Here is a 22,865-nt window from a genome sequence, read left to right on the forward strand (position 1 = left end):
TTTGATATGTGCCGCTTATGCGCTGCCAAATATCGCCGCCTCTTTGACTTCAAGGCGTCAGATTACAACTTGCAAAATATCTCGTGGTGGAACATCTAGACGTTGCCTTATAGAGGGATAATGCAGAAGATTTTTGCTGGAGTCTGAAAAGAAATTAGGATGTGCAGTAAATCATCTGTCAAATCGGCACGAAAATCAAAACGCGCAGTGTCTGTTCGCTCCTTACATGCATATATTCTTGTATGTGCGAGGCTGAAGAGTTTAGGACAAAAAAATAAATTAACACTAAAGAAAAAAAGCAGACTCTTATTTCGTTCCGTAATATGTGTGCTTTGGCAACACTACACTTTCAAAAATCATTCCGTTTATTCAACAGACATATCTGACAAGGTAAACTACGCTTGGCACGATTTCATGACAACCGACAGCACAATGACACTATCATTTTACTTCCAAGTGCTTCTTAGCCATAGGGTACCCACTACCAAGACTCTAATGGAGTCCGTTTGGACATGGGGTCTTGGCTATTTTTCAAATCCAACACAAGTGGGACGTTACCAAAAAATTGGCACTAAAAAGACCCACAGAGAAATATAGACAAAACATCATCCGAATGAATTATATTTTAGCTTTAAGGTGGGCTAGTTTCATGCCTCAGAGATTTTGCAAAGGCAAGTATGGCCTAATTCCCCACTTTAATATGTAACAGCTGAGTTTGCAGTAAAATACAGGGACAAACTGAGCAACAGCATTTATCTAACTGATCTAGTTACATCTCCGTTATATTAGCAATATAATTGCTAGCAATAGCTGTTGATTATCTGTGGTGAGCTACGTATTACATCTTATGTTGCTTTTTAATTTCATTATTTACTGATTTTTTAATTATTTTTTAAAATGTCCAAACGTGTGTAATTACATGCTTATAAAGCAGCACATATTTTTCTTTCATTCTGTGTAAAACATACGGGTACTTCTATCTAAAAAAAGCGTCAAGAGGGCGAGTGAGTGTCAATTTCATCTGAAGCCTTTAAATATCCAAATAAATGACCAAATTTGTGTCTGTACAGGCCTAACTATATACTGTAGGTCTATTCATAGTTCTCTGTACACCAGCTTCATAACCATCATCATCACCCCCTCCCTCTGCACTGGTGTGTTTGTGTAAGAACAGATAAAATGATTACAGTCTGTAATAGCCCATAGACAACCACAGTTCATCTCAGGCCATGGAGATTTATTTCTAGCACTCCAATGATGCATTTTACAGCCCAATAAGGGAAGTAATTACTATGTAATTAATAAGCTGTTATGTTTCCGAATGGAACTGGAATTTTTCACCTTGTAAACAGGAAATTTTGCACAGGTGCAAAGTGCACTGAAGTATATTCATAAGCTACATATGAACTCATATATATATATATATATATATATATATACATATATATATATATATATATATATATATATATATATATATATATATATATGTATATATATATATACATATATATATATATATATTCTTTTTGTCCTGAGTTAAATAATTTATGGGTCCAAAAAGCTCTAAGTTCTAAGTCAGTCATTTTTTTTCCCAAGAAGAGGCTTGATCTGGATATGAGTGTGCACAAAACCACCACAGAAATGGTCAATTTTACAGCAGCAAAAAATTTATTTTGTATATTTATTTTTTCTGCGTTATTGTATTACATATATAACACGTATGTAATAATAATAATAATAATAATAATAATAATAATGATAATAATAATAATAATAATAATAGTAAATTTCTCTATAGTAAGAGCTGGCATTCAGTGACCATAACACTGTTACTCTGGTTTACTTTCTTTGAAAATAATTTTTAATTAAACATCACAGATTAACTATTAATTCCAATCTGGTGTCAAGTATAAAAGATTTTTACAGTAAAAAAGTGATGACAAAGCCTTCAGACACTTTCATGGCATTGCTTGTAAATAAATCAAGGCAGCAAAATTACATAGACGTTACATTTCACATGTATTGAGTCACGACAGTGATACTACAAAGGCTAGAGCTAGCGGTTCACCTAACCTCAGAACATCAGCCCCATGCAATATGGCTGCAATCAACAAATTCTGAGAGAACTGGCTGTGAGAGTGCTGCCCATTACCACATTCAAACACTGTAGAGCCCAACACTGTTGAGTCAACTGCAAATGATTCTTTCTGAAAATACCACCCAACAGTTCCTGGTCACCCACCACCTTCTCTACAGTCGCCCGACGCACAGCTTACTTCTCCATTATGTGCTGCTTTTTCATCTTCTTCAGTTCTTTGGTTCTAGAAAAAAAGAAAAAAAACATTTAATTACAAAATTTGTGGCATCCATAATATCATACTAGGCTTTTCATTACAGTTTCCATCTAAAAAGCTTTCCAAGTCTACCTACATTAGTACACACACCTGTTTAGTACACTTAGTACATATGTTGGCATTACATTTCTATTATAGGCGTCTATCTGTATATATAAAACAGAAAGAGAGAGAGAGATAACTAGATTATCTGTATAGTTCTGTAGTACTGTATGTCTTTTTTTCCATTTTTTTTTTAACAAAAATGAATAAGTAGAACTGGGTGGAGATCACAGCAACATTACCAAAATACAGCCATATCATAGAGTTTTAATTTTCCACTAAGGAAACAAGAATCTGAGCTAAAGTGAAGCCACTTCAGATATTAAATGACCAAAAAATATTTTTAAGAACGTTTTTACTCTTAACATAATAAAGCGATATCATGTGGCCACAAACTGAAAATGGACACCTACTGAACTTCTGAACTTGCTCAGAATTCATCAAACTAAGGTCAAACGTAAGCTTTAGCGAAATAACCACAAAACCTCAGTCTTATTCCCATTTCTGTAAAGCTATTTTAAGTAGTTACCAGCATCAAATATCACAGCTACATCAGAAGGAAAAACAACTCTGGCTCTTTGTAAACTAGATGCACCGATCACTTTAGTGCACATGCAGTTACAGGTGTGTGTGTACGCGTGTGTGTGTGTGTGAGGAAAGTTGTTAGCCACCTGTTCCACAATTTAACTATCATGATAACATTTACCATTAACATATTAAACATGAGAAATATGTGACCACAAACCATCAGTGTATGCATTTTCAGATCTCTTATTATAAATTATTCAAAGGTGTGTAATCATTAGATGTACTGATTTTTACATAGACATTATATATAGACATTTGCCATATAGACTTTTCCAGAATCAAAAAAAATTACATTTGCTTTCATACAGCAGACTCCATCTCCTTCCTTCTCTCTCACCTGCTATGTGCCTGCAGATTTAGAAATATGAGTCTAGTTCTAAACTACAAGTAGGGGAGTACTACAAACCAGTGATGACTCAATCATACTTTAAAATCAAGAGCAAAATTAAATGAAGACTCTCTTGTTTAATGACAGCCTGTAGTATGAAATTCTCTCTGCCACAATCAGCTGAACTGCAGCAGTTGGTATTGCATTTCTATTACAGACAATGTCTGGGAGCTATTGGGTTAACAGCTGAGGAGAACGTTTCACTGCACTGAAGGGCAAATGGCCTGCACTGCTTCCCACAGGCAACTGGTCTAAAATCAAAACGGGCTCGCTGGCTGAAGAAGGCAGAGGAAGACAAACTCAGATGTTTTCAGAGAAACATATTCCAGTTAAGTGGGAGCGATAACACTGCCGGCCCTGCTTCATACACGCGCTCAAGATGGACCTCCTGAAAACTTACAGAACGTCCCCAAATAGCAACAGTTCATTAGTCAGGAAAAAGTTATCTGCAACTTTCATTTCACTTCATTATTTTCGTTGACGGAGCTGAGCGAGTAATTAATGCATTTCCTAATAAGCTCTGCTCTCACGCGCATGCCCATAAGAAATATGCCCATTAGAGTGGTGGGCAATGTCCAGTAAGCAATTTTGCGAATTACGTTTAAAAAAAAAAAAAAGTTCTTTTTTCATGTGAACAACAATAATGACAATAGTAATAACAATAAGAAAAATAAATGTGCTATTATTATTATTATTATTATTATTATTATTATTATACTATTGTTATTAACTAGTATTAATCATTATTTACTTAGCATAGAAGGAGAATCTATAGACTATCGTGTTTATATATAGTGCAGTCAAAACTGATCTTATACTACTTGTTGACCAGGCTGTAAGATGTAAAACAGGTGATGTCATTTTCTGACGTGAGAAATTTGCTAAATTATAACCGGCCCAGATAATTATTAGGAAAAATAAATTGTTTTGCTGGCTTTGTTTTCTGTTTTTTTAAGCCATCTTAAATGTAAGGCTGAATTACTAAACTACCTGTAGTACAGAGGCAGGTATATTTTGTCTTACAGCATAACAGTGCCTGTAAAATAACGAGAAGGAAAAGTTACTCGCTGTCACTTGTAAAACTTCAAAAAGGTCGCCATAAATCTGTGTGTGTGAGTGAGTATGTGTGTGTGTGTGTGTGTGTGTGTGTGAGAGAGAGAGAGAGAGACAGAGAGAGAGAGAGAGAGAGAGAGAGAGAGAGAGAGAGAGAGAGAAAGGAGGGGTTTGGGGGAGATAGATGGAACTGAACAGAAAGAGAGTATCTCTGATTTTGTTACCGTTCCCCTTTAAATTTTACACTTTTTTTCTCTGAGGACGGTGTGATTTTTATCAAACGCAACGGCTCGCGCTCTTATCTTAAATACCTAAACCGTAAACCAGCAACACTAAACATAAACCAGTCGCGCCCTAATATTCTATGTCCCATTTTGAACCTCTGGGTGCTGCTGTACTTTAGGAGAGTGTACAGTAATATTTGTCCACTTTCCTTCCAAAGCAACTAACACACACACACACACACACACACAGCTCTACAGGTTAACTACACTTTCTAAACGTACTAAGAAAGAAAACATAATCAGAGCAGAGAGACTCACCTTCAGATCACATTAAGGCTACAGTGAGTTTTTTCCTGAGCATTGTGTGGTGCGTGCGGATGGGCGGAGGGGCTACGGCGGAGTGAGAGAGTGATTTGAGGCTGATTTTGCTCGTTTCAGGTTTGTAAAATGCTGAAGTGAGGGGGAGAGCGTGTGAAAGGCTCGGCGCTCTAAAGCGCTGCTTGAAGCGCAGCGCGTCTCTGAACTTGATCAGATTTTATGTGTCCTGCAGGGAGTCAGCGGCGAGCCCGAGAAACGCGCTCAATTGCACGGGCTCCTGGCAGAAGAGAGGAGGGGGGAACAGAGAACTCCGAAGATATTACAATTACTGCCATCTTTCTTTCTGCCTTTTATTCCTGCGTCCTACGCCCTGTAATGCTTTACAAACCGCCCCCTTCCCAACGGCTCCAAGACAGAGAACATTCGGAACTGAGCCAGAACAGCCGTTTAATAACACAGGCCAACATTTCACAAGAGAATGGGTTTAATGGGATAGATAGATAGATAGATAGATAGATAGATAGATAGATAGATAGATAGATAAATAGATAGATAGATAGATAGATAGATAGATAGATAGATAGATAGATAGATAACTCTCGTTGCATTTTAGAAATGAGTAATGTCCTCACAAGCATAAAATTTCAATATTTCAATTTCAGGTATTTAAATCTATTTCTAAAATGCACACCACCAACGACTGAATTACGTTGCTTAGCTTTTTCTATACCATCAACTTGTTTAATGCAGTGTAGTTAGTCTGTATTCGCCTGTTGATGCTGAATGGTGATTGGTCCAAGTTTTAACGTTAAGCATATGTTTTTTCTTATTTTTCACGTCAGTGACTTTTTAGTAATGTAAAAGTTATTGTTAATGAAAACTTGTTTGTAAACTGCTTTTCTTGTGCCCAGTTTTGAGACTGACAGGGACGGTGTGCAAAATATAGTGCAAGACTCAGCAATCAGTGTCTGAAATATGTTTCTGTAACTTTTTTTTTGGAGCAGCTGTCGTGCTGAGGGCGGCACATCCAAACTGCAGCCCAAACGCGTCCCGGCTGCCTCACCTGCACAATAATGCCAGCGCTGACCAATCAAAGTGACCCGCTGAGGCGAACTGCCATTTTCAATCCCAAACGCTGCCAATCAGCCGCCAACCAGCCAATTAACTCTTCGCGCCGCCGTCACGTGACGCGGAGGGAGCGTGGTTTCCATTGGTCGGAGCGGACCTGCCTCCCGAGCTCATTTATGTGCAAGGAGTGAGTGATTGACTTTATCAGTCCAAGGACATCATTCGCGCGGAGAGGGGGGGAAGTTTGATCCTCGTTCTCACGGATCCCTCTAACGGGAGTTTACTCTCCCCCGCTCCCTGAGCCCGGGACTACTCATCTGCGCTCGAAACTTTTCTCTTTTTTTCCTTTTAGGCTAAGAATTAGAGCTTCGCGTTCCGTGCACAGGCTGAGTCCCGCTTTTCGTCGCTCGCGTTTGTTGAACTTCACTCCGCTAACCTGGGGTTTCCAATCTCTTTCCTCCTCCTCCTCCTTCTCCTCCTCTTTCTCCTTCCATTGCTTTTGTCACTCGAGCCCGAATGACGATGCTCCTCGATAGCGGTCCGCAGTTCCCGTCGTTAGGAGTGGGAGGCTTCGGCACGCCGAGGCACCATGAGCTGGGCAACCGCGACCCTGGCCTGGGGCTGGGCCCCTTCGGCGACTCCTCGGCGCACTCAGCGGCGTTTAAGATCAGCCCTGTGGCCCACGACATCGCCTCCAGCCAGACGTCCGCGTTCACGCCGCAGGCCAGCGGCTACGCGGCCGCGCTCGGCCACCACCATCATCACCACCACCACCACCCCGGCGGCCAGGTGGGCTCGTACGGCGGCGCCGCCTTCAACTCCACGCGGGACTTTCTGTTCAGGAACCGGGGCGCCGGCATCGGCGAGACGGCAGCGGCGGCCACGAGCGCACAGCACGGGATCTTCGCCGCGTCGGCCGGCAGTCTGCACGCGCCGCCCGGGATCTCGGACAACGCGGGCCATCTGCTCTTCCCGGGGCTGCACGAGCAGAGCGTGGGGCACGCGTCGCCCGGCGGACATGTCGTGAACGGACAGATGCACTTGGGCTTGCGCCCGGGGGACCTTTTTGGGCGGCCCGACCCGTACCGGCCCGTGGCGAGCCCGCGCGCCGACCCGTACGGCGCCGCGCCGCTGCACAACTACAACCACGCCATCAACGTGAACGTGGGCATGAACGTGCCCGCGCACCACGGCCCGGGCGCCTTCTTCCGCTACATGCGGCAGCCCATAAAGCAAGAGCTGTCCTGCAAGTGGATAGACGAGAACCAGCTGAACAGGCCCAAAAAAACGTGTGACAGGACTTTCAGCACCATGCACGAAATGGTCACGCACGTGTCCATGGAGCACGTCGGCGGACCCGAGCAGAGCAACCACATCTGCTACTGGGAGGACTGTCCGAGAGAGGGGAAATCCTTTAAGGCCAAATACAAACTCGTGAACCACATCCGAGTGCACACTGGAGAGAAACCCTTCCCCTGTCCGTTCCCCGGCTGCGGGAAAATATTCGCGAGGTCGGAAAATTTGAAAATTCACAAGAGAACTCATACAGGTAGGTCACTTGTCTGCTGCTTTCTTTCTGCTGCATTTGGAAATAAGCAAAGGTGTGAATTAAGTGAGAGACTGACCTGAGCGTTTAGGCCTTCGAGGCCGCATGTTTTCGTCTTGAGAAGCTGAGCAAATGTTTAAAAAGTGGTGACAAATGAGGTTGTGTGGAGCAAAAGTGTAGAAATAACGCGCATAAGTAGGTTTCATTTTACTATTCCGAGTTGGGAACCATTTAAGTCGATCTGTCTGGTTTTTTGCTGTTGTTTTTTTTTTTTTGTTTTTCCTGTGAATGGCTGTCTGCTTCTTCCATTTGTAAATCTACTCCTGATGACTGGGGCTTAAAGTTGTCAACAGAATGTGTCCTTGTTTGCTTAGTTGCGCGAATCCATGACAAAAAAGCGACAAAAACGTTAAATGTTTGTGTGGAAGTGTGAAGTGGGCAAATTACATTTTAGTCTGATGGCCCCTTGATGGATCTGTGTGGAAATCGATGACCCGTTACTTCTGAGAATCACACGCAACGTAAAGCAAGCTGTTGAAAATGGCTACAGTTTGGCAATTAGGTTGCTGTGGCTCGCAGAAAGCGGAATTTCGTCTTGCTGGAAAGTAGAACTGCATGTACTTGTTGTGCAGTGCAAAGTTAATTAAGAAACCATCGCTGCTGCTTCAGATGAAAAACTAGCTTTATTTGTAAGTCACAATATCAGGGTAACTTTGGTGGGGCAGTGGGCTACTAGCCTGTTGAAACGAATTGCATATTACATAATAGGACGCAGAAACCTCTTTGGCGGAACATCAGCAGTCTGCTGTTTGCTGTTGGATGCATGCTTTTTAAATGCCCTCCCGTTCTGCTTCTCTGTTTTTTAGGCGAGAAGCCGTTTAAGTGCGAGTTCGATGGCTGCGACAGGCGCTTTGCAAACAGCAGCGACAGGAAAAAGCACATGCACGTGCACACGTCGGACAAGCCATACATCTGCAAAGTGTGCGACAAGTCCTACACGCACCCAAGCTCTCTCAGGAAACACATGAAGGTAATTACACCTGGCTTTACTGTGACCACTTACCTCCCAACAAGTCTGACACAACGAGAACTAAATAAACACACTAATGCTGAGGAGGTTTTCATGCTGGTCAATGATGATGATGATGATGATGATGATGAGTTTGCCACATTCTCTGGAAAGCTGCATGTATTTTTCCCAGTTGGTCACTCTTGCAGTAGATCTCAATGCTGAGTAAACGCAGCTGTAGCTTGTATGATTGTGATGACTGTGCCACAAGCCAAACCAGAGCATTATCTCAAATACCGTACAACTGTGTCTGCCATCACCCTTAAACGCTCTTAACTGTCGTCAATAAACAGGTACACGAGTCCCAAGGCTCAGAGTCGTCTCCAGCTGCCAGCTCGGGCTACGAGTCCTCCACGCCACCGGTCCTGGTGTCAGCCAGCACGGAGGACCCCACCAAAACCCCCCCGTCCGCCGTACAGAGCGCAGCAGCAGCAGCAGCACACAGCGAAGGACTGGCGCCCAACTTCAACGAATGGTACGTTTGAAGCTATAGGCGCAGAACTCTTACTGCGGACCAAAAGGTTAAAGAAACCTTAAAACAAAATAAACAACAGCAGCAGCAACGACTACAACAACAACAACCACCATTCACACCACGGTGAACAAAATGGCAATGGAAGAACGTGAAGAGAGATGAGAGTTCGCCAACAGGCCTCGTCCATTCTCAGGATTCCAAAATCAGACTCTTATTCCGAGTGCGAAGAAATGAAAGAAAAAAAAACATTAATAATACAAAAAACTACTACACTTTCTAAGAAATAAATAAAATGGTTTTCCGTTTTACTTTTCAGATTTCAGATGATTATTTTATTTTTCATTTTATGTATTTTCTCAAAAGTTTATTTAAAAAAAAAAATAAAGGAAAAAAAGGAATAATATTTCACGGTGTTTTTATATCGGTGGCGCCAACGTCACCTTTGGATTGATTGTTAAAAACTTCGAACAGTCTTAAGAAACGTGCCAAAGTCTTTGTCTTGAACTTGAACAACAACGACAGAAAAAAAGAATAATAAATCCTAAATAAGTATATAGCCTACTCGTGAATGTATTTCCTTGTTTGATGGAGTCGAATCTGTTGTCCACGTCCGTTTTTTTCAGATGGAGAAATGTGCTAGTAGGTTACGATTGTTACCTTTGAATATAACGTTGCCTTTTGTTAATAACGATGTAAATACATATCCATGATGCCATATTTATCGATTTGTAATTTAATTATCGGCCAGAGAGCCGAATCTTAAATGATATTTATGGAAAATGTTTTCTAACAAGATTGTACAGTTTTGAGTCATAATAACCAGCTTAACATTGAAAGAAGGTCATCAACTCTAAAAGCTTCCTTGACGCGATTGTATCTTTTTTTAACCAATAAATGTGTCTTACCTGGATCACAAAAATATCACCTATGAATATAATGGATTGACTTTTTTTCCTAAAGGTTAGAGTATTGTATAGGTTATTCGAGGTCTTTAAGCTCTTAAGGGCATTGATAGACGCAGCAAAACACTCTGAGAGAGAAATTAGCTATATGAAGCGTTGCTGTCGACGTTTTCTTGATTTTTGATCCAAAATTAACTTTTTTGTGCATTTTTTTTCTTTACTCTTAGCGAGAGGTTAGAACTACACTTCTATAAGCAGCTATTAGGTACAAAATTCGAGAGGCCCATTAGGCAGCATCTGACTCCTCGCATTTCGATCAGACTCTCATTTGTGTTATGCAAGAGCATATAGCTTTCATCCATGAACTTTTAACTCGTGTGACAGTGTTACAGACACCAGATTCTTGGGGTCGTTCGAGTCAGTATCGTACTCCATTTTGATGGTTCCAGTACTGTCTTTGTGGATGCAAGTATGTGTTTAAATGTTTCCAACCAGAACAATGAACTGTCACCACACAGTAATCTCAAATAAAACTTTTTTTTGTCTGTCACTTTGCATTGTTTTAAATGTAGTTCTTATGTGGATATAAGCGTGTTATTCGTCATGAGTACTGTGGTGTTACATATAGAAGAGTCTTATTACGCATTTGCTTGTTTTATGTGAACAGCATTTCCAGATGAATTATGTGTGGACGGAATTTTAGTCTTGAGAGTAATAGAAATATGTTTCATGAGGGGGAAAAAAAATGTTCAGTGGCACAAAGAGTTACAGCATTGCATTGTAACCTATTTTTGAGAATGAAAATATTATGCATTCACAGATATATTGTGCTTACGATTTCAGACCACCAGCACTACTTTTGAAAAAAAAAGAAAAAAACAAATAATAATAATGTACAAAAATACAGTACCTCGCAAGTTAACAGTGATATATCAAATACTTTTATTTAAATAATTTAATGAATATATGTTTTATAAGCTATTTTCTATACCTTAATTTAAAAGAAATAAGCGTTTATTTCAGCCACCCTCACTGTATCATAAGCCGTGGACTCGGATGTAAATCTGATGTGCAAGAGCAGCTTGAATGTGATGTTGTAACACTTTCTGGGAGAAATGGGTCACGCAGCAAGTTATTCCTGAAAAGCAGAAGTTTAACTGACGAACTGTGTCACTGTGCCACATTCGGGGTGAATTATGTTTCATTTTTCAACGAGCCTATTCGTAATTTAGCTAAACAGGAGAACCTTGTACTTTTCAAAGTAGGCCTATTGTTTGTCGGTTTGTTTGTTGAACAAACTATTTATGATGAAATGTGAACCTAAGTTTTGACTGAAATTAAAAAAGTTACGAAATGTGACCAATGGAGACCCGAATCCATCTCTTCTTTTATGAATTTGTCCTCCTCTGACCGCGGCAGCGCATCTTGCTAGCCTCTGCTCCGTCCTTAGCCTACGAGTCACTAACACAACTTGAACTTGACAGTGAATAAGACGCCATTTTAGCATCTTGTTTCTTAAAGGGGCGGAATAAGCTGTAGTCTGTAAATACCTTGAAGCGAAAGGTTTCCAGGTTTGCTTGAACACGAGTAAGTGTGGAATTCATAAGCTAACCTGAGACTGTTTAGCAAGTTTTTTTAGCATGTTCGCCGCTGTAGTCTATGAGGAGCGAGTTCAGCCTAAAATCACAGCAGATGAGAAAAGGACAGCGTCTCAAATCACATACTACTACACTACACACACCACACTCATGAATGTACTGCTAATAGTGGTGTACTGTTTTTGGCATACTATTTAGCCTACGGTAGTATGCGGTTTGAGACGCAGCCTGCTCATATTTGTGCTCTGTTTGCGGCTATTCTGGACTGACAGAGCTTGTCTGAGAACACGCCGAACATGCTGACTCAAGGAATTTAATTCAGAACACAGCATTATCTAAGTGAATTTGTGTAGGTGCAAAAGAGCACTTCTACTCTCAGTACCAGGATACATCTGAATGAACTCCACACCACACCTAACATATCAAAACAAGTAATGAAGGAGCCAAAATGAAAAAAAGAAAAACGAGGCAAGTTTTGTTTCCAGCGCAAGAAAAAGAAAAACAATGTAAAATACTTTTCACACTGGTTCACCACTTTACACTCAAACATGTCTAGACTGTAATTAGCTCGTTATTTTAATAGGAATTCGGCTCGGTTTTGTAGCAGTTATGTTGTTCAGTATTTCGGCGCCATCTCCACAGACCCCACCCCTACCTCAACCCACCCCCATCTTCGAATATAAACAGTTTTAAGAATTCATTTAAACCGCATCTTTTCTCTCTCTTGCGCAAGCGCAGTCTTTTATTTCTCCCATTTTTTTTTCTGTTCTTACTCCAGTCTCTCCAAACCCCTGACACGCGCGGTGACGTCACAACATGGCGCGGGTTCTCGAGTCTCGGCGAAGTAGACTAGCGAGTGAACTTGAGCGGCGGGAGTGAGCGCGCGCGGACTCCGGGTTAAAAAAAAAGAAAAAGTACGGCGTGTGAACGAAATTATATCGACGGTCACATGAAAAGGCCTGGTCTTTGGATCATATCACCTAAAGAAAAACCATGAAAGGCTGCTTTTCTGTGGATTCTCAAAAGGATTAGACAGCCTTGGCGATCACGTGGGAGGAGTTCTGTAGGGTTACTAGCATAGCTGCTGCTACACAGGGATGATGCAGAACCGTGGCTGTTACAGAAGTGCAGGACTGACTAAAATGTAAAATATCCTCAATTTAAGAAGAACGATTCAGTATTGAACTGCTTTCTCATCAGAATTGGTTTATAAGATCGTAATAACACATTCAGATACCCACTCGTACCAAATGTAACGGGCAAAGTTTTCCTGGTGTTTGTCGCCAAGTCACTCTGAGGTGATTTTTTAAGGGGGCGAGAGTTGCTGCGTTCTGGCCGACGGTTTAGCAGCCACCGCCTTTCCCGAAGCCCCACACAATCTCCCAGCTTTGCTGTCTAAGCAGGGAAGCGCAGTCTAAGAGGATAAACCGGCACAGGCATGGCCCAAACGCTGTTTTTGTCACGCAACTCAATTTGCCATCTTAATAAAGTCAGTGGCTAAATTACGTCGCGCGTGACGTGGAATATCGAACATCATCACCGCGAGACATTCCCCCCTCGCGCTGTCTGCGATACACTAACCTACATTCTTCCACTGCTCCGCTCTCCTTTTTCCCCTTTTAAATATTTGAAGCACCACGACTCCCCTCTTAGACACTCACGCACGCGCACACAAACACACGCGCGCGCATACACATCTCAGGCTCTATTATATCAACACACAATGATGTCAGTCATGTGATGTTGAGATGAGGGTGTTTCGCGCAGCCAGGAGTTGGCAGCACTTTTCAAACCGAGACACGCTGCTGGTGCAGGCAGCACGCAGCGTCTGAACACAGTTCCTTTACTATATCCAGAAACCTAATGGTAGATTTAGGCTTAAGCTACTGACGACAGTTTAACTATCCTAATAGCTTAAACTAGTTCAAAACTTCTATTAAGATCTGACTAATTGCTTTGGGGAATATGAAAAAAATAATTTTCAATATTGTAGAAAGTTATGACAACACTTCTTGGTCTAAAAGGAAAATATATATAAAAGTAATGTGATGTGAAATTTATATATATATATATTTTTTTTTCTTCCAGGCACGTTTTAAAGGGATTTCAGTAAGCCTGCGCGAAGTGGACTCTTATTTATGCTTATTCACCTGCTAGAAAAGTGCTGAATATGCAAAGGTGTTCAACGAAGAGCGTAATCCAGGATGTACCCTTTTAAGGTCAATTTAGGACGCGATGCGAGACCATTGTAATGTTAAATGACGCTCACAACAGTATTGTTATTTAGGGCACATCAGGAATTCCTAAGTTGAACGTTTAAGACTGTTTACATTTCACTTTGTCTCATTTGGAATTACAAGTAGGACACATCATCGAGTCGCTGACAAAATAAATCAGATCGCATACCCCAGGGAAAAGTACATACTTCTACTTTCTCCCTAACTAAAAATACTGTAGACATACCCTTGAGTTTACCACCCCAGTGAGAAGAGGGGTACTGCCCCAGCTATCGTTTAGTAGCCATTTTTCTGAGCGTGTATATCTATCTTTCAGGGCATACACGCTGTCACGGGGTGGTGCCCCTCAAGGCTACGTCTTCAGTATTTTCAGCCAGGGAACATAATTGTGTCATATTCTGTTGCAGTTATGTTTTAAGTTACACTGACTTCATCACTGTCTTGACTAGAGGAGTTTTTTATTTTTGTACTTAAAAAAAGTTATGAAAAGGAACACATATGCCCCATTTAACCCTAAGAGGGAACATGTTGTACCTTTGACGGTACATTTACATTGTATCTAACTTGGGGGACTAAAATGTATCTAGAGGGGACCTTTTCTGACAGTGTAGGCTTACAGTAAAATAAAGACACGGCTAGAATTTGCACAAATTATATTTCCAGGTGAAATTAGCCTCATTTATAATACAAATATTAAGTTTACTCTTACTAGACCTGCATTCGTTATTCGTTTGGGATCAGATATTCGTTTCTTTGTCATTCGCTACGTGATCCTGAAAATAAAGATTCTCACTTCACCTCCCTCGCAGCTACTTCATGACAATGCGATAATAGAAAACGTAATGCTTTAACAATTGCGTCATTATCCAGCAATCAGAAAACAGAAGTTTATCAAGTCCAAGTCCAACGGCAGTCAATTCTAACGCTTTAACATCTGGGAGGCTTTTTTTCCCTTGACAAATCCATTCACTGTGTGGATGTTAATGGGTCTCCAGGGTGAACGTGAATTGACAACGTGCTTTTTTTTCAGCAAAGCAGCTGTTCTGCAACGGTGTGACTGTTTTGACACCTTCACCCCAAACACAAATGAGAGGTGTGTAAAGACAGACTGACGGTTAAATACAGTTTAACGTAAAAACGCTTTTCAACACCAAATCAGATGTTTCCAGGTGAAAGTAGCCTCAACTCGCCATTTCTCTGCTCCTGACTGGCCAGATCTGATAATGAATTTAGAGAATTAGCTGAGACCGATGTGTAAATCCCAATGTTAGCCTGTGTTTACTTCAAAGACGGTTTGCACTTGAATAGATTGTGTCTGGAATGAAGAAAGGATATCCCACTGAAACAATGCGTCTCCTGGAAAGCAGTTAAAAGGCGCAGATCAGCAGCCTTTACAATGAAAACAATGAATGCAGACGCGATGCACAGCCTTGTTAATGTTCTTCAGTAGATAAGGCAAAAACCACTCTAATTTTTTATTTAAGGTGAGCGCATGGGCTGCTATGGAGCAAATTAGTTACACGAATATGCCTAAAAATATTCAGAAATCCTGTTCATAAAAGATTAAATGATTCATTAAAAATGAAGACCGGCCCACACATGGAAGCTGAAAGGCAGAAGTCGCCTTAAAACGTGTTTACCATTTGTCATGTGCCTAAAATAACATTAGAGTCCATCTGTTCGAATCTTTATGCATGAAGCTACATGTGAACAAGTGATGAGTCACGTAAAGTAAATTGTCACAAAAAAAATGCATATTATATTTTTTCACTAGTGTACTACTAACTACTAGTTAAACATTCTGCAATGCTATAAGAACAACGTTACTTAAACGGACCTATTCAGCAATAACTTAAAGGGGAATTTCACATATTTTTCAAAATTTCAGTTTAATCAAGGGTTAAGATGTAAACAAAAGCATTCAAAGTAGTTTGATGTGAAGTGCTCCATTCTAAAGAAATTAACAGAGTCGGAGTTGTTCACAGCGGTGGTGATAGGAACCAGACGTCTGATGTGTTTATTGTTCCTAAAAGCTACATTACAGAAAGTTATCACATAAAATGGGTATGAATACACTCACTGATTGAACAACTGAACAACATCTCAATGATTCAAGACACTGTTTTATTGTAGTTCTGCTAAAGGTTTTTAGCCCAAAGCATAATTTTAAAAAGTTATTCATGGCATAGAAGGACATGCAGGGTGTTGTAAGGCCAAATAGTCCCCAAAGATTTTTTTTTTGCAGATTTACCACTATTTTACCATTATCATCATTGCATTTAAAAACTCAAAAGGCTTGTGTAGGTTCACTGGTCATTTTGGATAGTAAATAAAATGCTATATTTGCACTGTAGACATCATGACTCTTGGTTCCTATCACCGCCATTATAAAGAGGTCTGAGTCAGTAGGTTTCTCGACAAAAAAACATTTTACATCAAACCATTCTGAATGACTTTGTTTACATTTCACCAATTTAACTGTACAAAACTTTGAAAAAATTGCTGACTTCCCTATTAAGCAAGACTAATTTTCCATGCAGGAAAGATATCGCATGTAGCCAAATACAATGCTACAAAACTCAGACTGAAGTTTGAATCTGAGTATATTTAACGATAACACTGCTGTGCTATTGTATGACTAAAGGTTGTATTCAAGTAAATATGAATCAGAAATAATAATGTGTTTTCCTTTTGTAACAGAACCAGGGAGGGTCTGAGCTAGCAGATAGTCTTCTCTCAGTGACAAGTGGAGGTGATGGGAGGAGAACATGATATTATTGGCTGATATTATGTTCCCCGCCCACTTGTGCATGGTGACATAGGCAAAAATCAGAAGACATTTTAGAGGTGGGAAAAGCTCATTATTGTGACAGAAGATTAGCAGAAAACAAAAAAATTGTCTTTTATAATGTAGTATGAGTTATCCAAGTTACCTATAGCCAATCCACATGTTTATTCTGTTCCATATCAGCCACCTCAGGTGTGACTAGACACAGAACAATATAAATCTGGAATGGCTGGGGCCACCAACAGACTGGACCAAAACTCCTAAGATCACATATGTGATCTTATTTTCTTTAATGCAACTGAAAAGATTAAGAAAATATTTTACTGAAGCCTTTTATAGACCTGTGTCATCTACAACACATAACTGTCCAAAGTGTCCAACACATGGTAACGTTAAGTAAATGTTTTACTAAAGAAAGTAGAGGGGACAGGAAATCATTTAGATGTAAACAAAGTCCGTCAGAGAGTTTTGAGGTGAAATGGTTCATTGTAGACTTTCCAGCTCAGATTTCTTTGCAATGGTGGTGACAGTCTTCTGAATTTTATATGTATATGATCAGTTCATGTAAAATGAGTTATTTGCTGATAATAGCAAAATAATGGTAAATACAAAAAAAAAAATTTGTTTGGTACTATTTTGCCTTACAAGCCCTGCATGTATAGCGCTCCATCATCAATGGATTTCTAAAAATACATTTTAGATCCAAAAACTTATGTCAAAACATGAGCTTACACACAAAGAATAAGAAAACAACGTCTCAGGAGACAGGCAACGTAATAACTTTCTGTGACGTAAAGCTTCAGATGTTTGGTTCCTGTCACCACTGTTGAGAACATTCTGACTTGGTTCTATAGAATACCACATTTGACTACATCTCAATGATTTATGCAGAAATGCTATAAGTGGAAAACCCTTTCAAGGGCTCGAACAGTACACAGGTTAGAGTTCATTGCCATGTTCAGTTTCTCTGGTCAGTGGACTCCTTATATGTATGGAGAATCACATATTCACCAGAAACACTGAATTTATAAGCACAACAAACCACTTTTTAAATAGACTATCCATGTAATAATCTCTGCTATGAAATCAGTAAGGGTCTGACCAAACTGTCTGTTTTTGGGTAAATTTTATAGTATCAGAAAGATACCATTTAAACTATGCTATCAATTACACTACTCTACACTCAAATGTACAGAAATACGTCATTGCATGAATGTAATTAAATTACGCAACACATTTTTATAAAATAAAACAGAGAACAGTCAATATGAACAGACTCTGTGACCTCAATATTAGATACAACTTATTTGAAGAGGACATACTTTCATATTTGTAAGTCAAACACCCCCTCTGCTCGTTTTTTGAGTGCAACAACCCGTTCTTCTGTTATGGACTGTAAGTCTAGCTGTGGTTTATATTGTTAATGCCATTTTCATCCAATATAGAGGGGTGTTTTAAGCTATGCGGTGTCTGTACAATTCATGTCATGTTTATTATCATATACTTATTTGCTTTGTGTTTAGAAATCCAAAGGGCTGCAGTAATGTCTGGCTTTGGTAAGAATATCCCTATTCATTGCCAAAGTGCTTTTCACACCGTATGAACTAAGCTGGAACCTTTTCTCAAACATACTATCCAGAACTAGATAACAAAAACAATCCTGGCCACTGGTGTTGTGACTTGAAATATTTTCCTTCTCTGCACAGAAATCACAAATATCTTTGGGCCCATGCGCAGCGTATCTCACATTTCATCAAATCAAGTTAAAGGTGTTATCATTACAATTCTTAGGACACTGATCAGATGATTTCATGGGCTTTAAGATTTTTTAAAAACATGTATGGATGGTTTTCACTGACACTGCCGTCATTTAACAGTCTGCAGTGGAATTCCTCCCAGCTAAGGGAAAGAGAAGAATTTAGAAAGAGCAGGTTTGAGACCATTTACTATCACAACAGTCCTTGTTCTCCATCCACCTTCATTTGCCAGATTGAAAAGGTGGAAATATAGATATTGAAAAACTAGACACTGAGTGCCCTTTGCTTTGTTGGAGACCTACTACTATCATGGGTATACCATTAAAAAGGATTTTCAATAGTTTTTTATTGAATTTTCTGCAAAATTGAATCAATAAGATAAAGTAAATAAAGTCAGTCAGAGTGGTTTGCTGTGAAATGCTTTTTAGAGCAACTTGCCAAGTCAGAATTGTTCACACACTGTAATTTGATAGGCTGATCTTACTTAAAGGAATCTAGGAAACCGGGTGCCTTGAAAAAGTAAATATTACTATTCTTTTTGAGTTATATTTACTTGGTCATAGGAATCAGACAGGTTTTAACGCCTCTAAAAGCTCCATCACAAAAAATTATTACATGAAATAGTTATGAATATGCCTAAGACATTGTTTTATGCTACTCTTTCAGTGAAGATTTTGGCCTAAAGATGTATTTTTCTAATCCATTCATGACTGGAGAGGTACATGAAGCAAGGCAAATTAGTACCTAAAGAAAACTCTTTTTTAAATGTACCGTTATTTCACCATTATCAACATTACATCATCATGTTTTGGATAGTAAATACAACATACATGTGATAGGGTCTTGACCCCTGGATCCTACCACCACCACTCCAAAGAAATCTGATTCAGTAAGTTTCTTTAGAACACTGCATTTCACATCAAACCACTCTCAATGACTTTGTTTACATGACTGGATTATGCAGAAATTTTGAAAAAAATGATGGTTCTTACAAGATTCTAAACTCATCTAGTTAACATCCCACAATGGCTTTGAAAGATTACACAAAAAAGAAAGTCCATCGGTTGGACAAACAGTTCACAAGAGTGAAACAAGGCTCCATGTCAACCCCCTACCTCCCCCCCTTTAAGACTCACAAAGTGGTTTTGAAGTAGTGCAACCTCAAAGGGTCACAACACCACGAGATAATGTCAGAGAAGGAAAGTCCAGCACTGGACATGACGGGCTAATCCAGGCCAAAGGGTCAGTGGTTGGCAGAGCAGGTCAATAGGCAGTCCATTATGGGACAGTGACATGTCATCAGACAGGGTCACTGATATCACTCCAGGGAGTGAAGATCTACTTGGCCTGGTCCAAACTGAGCCATCAATACAACACCTGTACATAAATAGCAGGGTGAGTGAAAGAGCAGGTGCTATTGGTTCAATGTTGTGGAAGCCTCCATACACACTCAGGCCAGAGAATACAACTACACTACAAATGGATGCACTTAACAAAGTGAGAGTTTTCACCTTGTCCTTGCAGCAGCTGACACAACATTCACACCAGGAGTTCTCCTGCAAAAGCATCTAGACTTCCAGCCTATTCCAGTCTTTTCAGCTCTTCCGCCTACGCCTCAAAACAAAGTATCCCCTGCTTAATGTACATCTTACTCAATGAGAGTACGAACAACGTTGCAGAAATCTCCTTTGAATATGATGCAAATTGCACAAAATGCAGTTAATTCAAAAATCAGGTGTTCATTCAAATCTAAAAGAAAAAATGTTTTCAGTTGCAACAATCAACATTTTATAATGTAAACCTTGTTTAAAAATGTGAAAATAAGAGTATGTTGACTATATTGTTACTTTTGTATTATATTAAATCTTGGTAAATCACTACATGACTACTGAAGTTCAGCACTTCTTGATTCAATCAGTTCACTTGCTTTTTGTAAGAACAGCAATTATTCACTACCTATTCACATATTCTGCTTTGTGAAATGAACAAAAGGTCAGCAAAGCATCACAGGGGACACTGAGCAGGGGAGATGGTATGGAAGCAAGCACAGGTAGACTGACCATTGCGAGGGGGGGTGGGGCAGATGCCTAGTGGAAATTGTCAGACTATTGCCAAAGCGACCTCATGCCAGGATAATACAAGGTCCATAGGTGTTCCTGAGTCAGTCCCAACCCACATGCTGATAGCCTTACAATGCCTGAGGGCCAATCTCCAGAGTAATTGCTTTTCCTCTGTTTCATCTCTTCTTTTCGATGGGCATTCCAGAAAAAAAAGATAAAGGATTATTCACTTTGTCTTCCCTCAGCTTTTCCGTGTGAGAAAAGATGAGGTCTGTACGCCACTTCCAGAGTCTGTATCTTGCTGTGCTTGTGTTTCCTTCAAAACCATTCTGTGATCAACGCAAGCAGGCATCTTACATAAATAACAACTTTTGATTTGAATTAATATGCAATTGTAATATTTGAGGGACAATTATGGTTGTATAATGCACAAAAATATTTTGATTTATTTTATTTATTCCGGTATGACTATTGCAGGTCTACAAACTTAAACATAGTCAGTAAAGCATCCGAGGGTGAGTTCTGAAAGTGCTGTGACATTAAAAACATTTAGTCAGTTAGACAATTATTGAAAAGAAGACTTTTTTTTAAATAAGACATTATTATTATTATTATTATTAGTAGTAGTAGTAGTAGTAGTAGTAGCAGTAAACTTTATACAATATTATTTGAAAGAGGATATTACGATCATTATTTATTATTATTATTATTATTATTATTATTATTAAGGAATTTCGTTTGGACAAATATATTTACTGAAAATTAATTATTCACCTTTATTATTATTATTATTATTACTATTATTATTAACAATAACAATAATAATAATAATAACAATAATAATAATTAATAATATTTTAACTCTTCATTGGTCTGTTTTTTTAAGACCTCACGTGAAGGAAAGTGGCGCTCTGTAAAACCAGACTGAGGCCGTTTCTGCTGATAAAATCTCTTCCTGCGCTAAAATGAGCGTTTTGTATGAAACTACATGCTAGCTTATCCATGCTTACATATATCTTAGCATGTTTATAGGCGCCTTCAGAGGAAAAAAAAAAACATGCCAGTCTAGAAGATGAGACTCAAAACGACAAACTGAAATGACCCTGAGCCCTGAAGCTGCAGATTCTACTGTATGAAAGCGTCGCGTTTGTTGTTATTCTCGCCAGGCATTAATAATACACCAGCCCGCCAGTCTGCCTCACATTTCATATGCACTCGTTCAAGCATTAGAAATAAGTTAAAAGAACGGGTGGCTCGACGTGTAGCAGTGATATTATAAGGTGGGGCTCAGATGATGTGGGAGACTCCTTCACTTCCACAAGCAGCGACCAAAACTTAGCGTTAGCAGTTACACATGAATTAGCACCTGCTAATTCACGACGAGAAAAAAATACACAAAATGGCGCTGACGAAACAACAAGCTCCACAGTAAACCACCGTCCAATATGGCCTACAAACTAGCAAAGCAAGCTGTGACTGTGTATAGGTGAGTATCCATAAAATATCGTTAAAAACAGCCCATAGCCTATGACAATGAACATTACACTTTGCCCTGATGTATGTCTGAAGTCCTCCTACCTACTTTAACAAATGTGTTGATTCCTCCAGAAAGCTCAAATGCTGTGTGTGTGTGTGTGTGTGTGTGTGTGTGTGTGTGTGTGTGTGTGGAGTATTCTGTTTAATTTAGCTTGTCTCCTAAGTGATTTTGTTACATTACCTAAATAAGGTGAAATCTGGGGCAGGCAGACTCAAGTAGACTGGTTGTCGGACTCAGTGAAGTGTGAAATTGCAACACCAGACAGGCAGCATAATAGCTCAGAAGGGGGCTAATGTTCCTGCTACATTCACAGAACATTTTTATAATGGCTAAATTAAAAGAAAAAAATATATAGATTTATTCTGGGCTCAGTTTTCTTTTTAATTCATTGTTTCATTTTTGCATTCTTGTTTCAAATTCCCATTCATTCCCTCCATTTGGCCCTTTTCTTTCAGCAAGGTCCCAGGTAATGGACTGATGCTTATTAAAAGGAAAAAGGGCCCATGGTTAGAGAAAGAAAGCGGAAATCAAATGGGTATAGCTGGGTAGAGGAGATACATGAGGTTTGTAATTTGGGCCTTTGGAAGCCCCCCGCCACGAACAAGCTCCCTGTCGTGTCAGCAAAGGAAGGAACAATTTAAATTAATAACTGTGAGTATCCCTGTTTTTGACTAAGCCCGTCCCATCCCCCTGCAGGCCTCTCCTCCAAGGTGACAGCCAAGCAGATCAATAGTGGCCGCAGGTTGCTTAAGTCACGAGTGCTTCTGTCAAAGAGTGAACTTTTCCTTCAGCAAGACTGTTTCAGAGTAAACCAAATCCCACATGCATATTTACAAGGCCCAGGCTACTAAGAACTTA

General features: G+C 39.7%; 1 protein-coding gene and 1 long non-coding RNA gene across 3 annotated transcripts in view; one reads left to right on the forward strand and one right to left on the reverse strand.

Moving 5' to 3' along the window:
• Nucleotides 1-1,935: 1,935 nt before the first annotated feature.
• Nucleotides 1,936-22,865, reverse strand: part of LOC118807190 — a 57,133-nt gene continuing 36,203 nt past the window's right edge. For both annotated transcript variants that reach the window (XR_005007176.1, XR_005007175.1), the window contains one exon: nucleotides 1,936-2,324. This is a non-coding gene — a long non-coding RNA (uncharacterized LOC118807190). The remainder of the gene's footprint in view (nucleotides 2,325-22,865) is intronic.
• Nucleotides 6,253-9,412, forward strand: zic3 (zic family member 3 heterotaxy 1 (odd-paired homolog, Drosophila)). The gene is made up of 3 exons (XM_036569102.1): nucleotides 6,253-7,587; nucleotides 8,451-8,614; nucleotides 8,947-9,412. Exons 1-3 carry the CDS (start codon nucleotides 6,555-6,557, stop codon nucleotides 9,136-9,138), a joined length of 1,389 nt encoding a protein of 462 aa, XP_036424995.1. The 5' UTR covers nucleotides 6,253-6,554; the 3' UTR covers nucleotides 9,139-9,412.

This window comes from Colossoma macropomum, unplaced genomic scaffold (assembly GCF_904425465.1).
Source record: "Colossoma macropomum unplaced genomic scaffold, Colossoma_macropomum, whole genome shotgun sequence".
Lineage (NCBI taxonomy): Eukaryota > Metazoa > Chordata > Actinopteri > Characiformes > Serrasalmidae > Colossoma > Colossoma macropomum.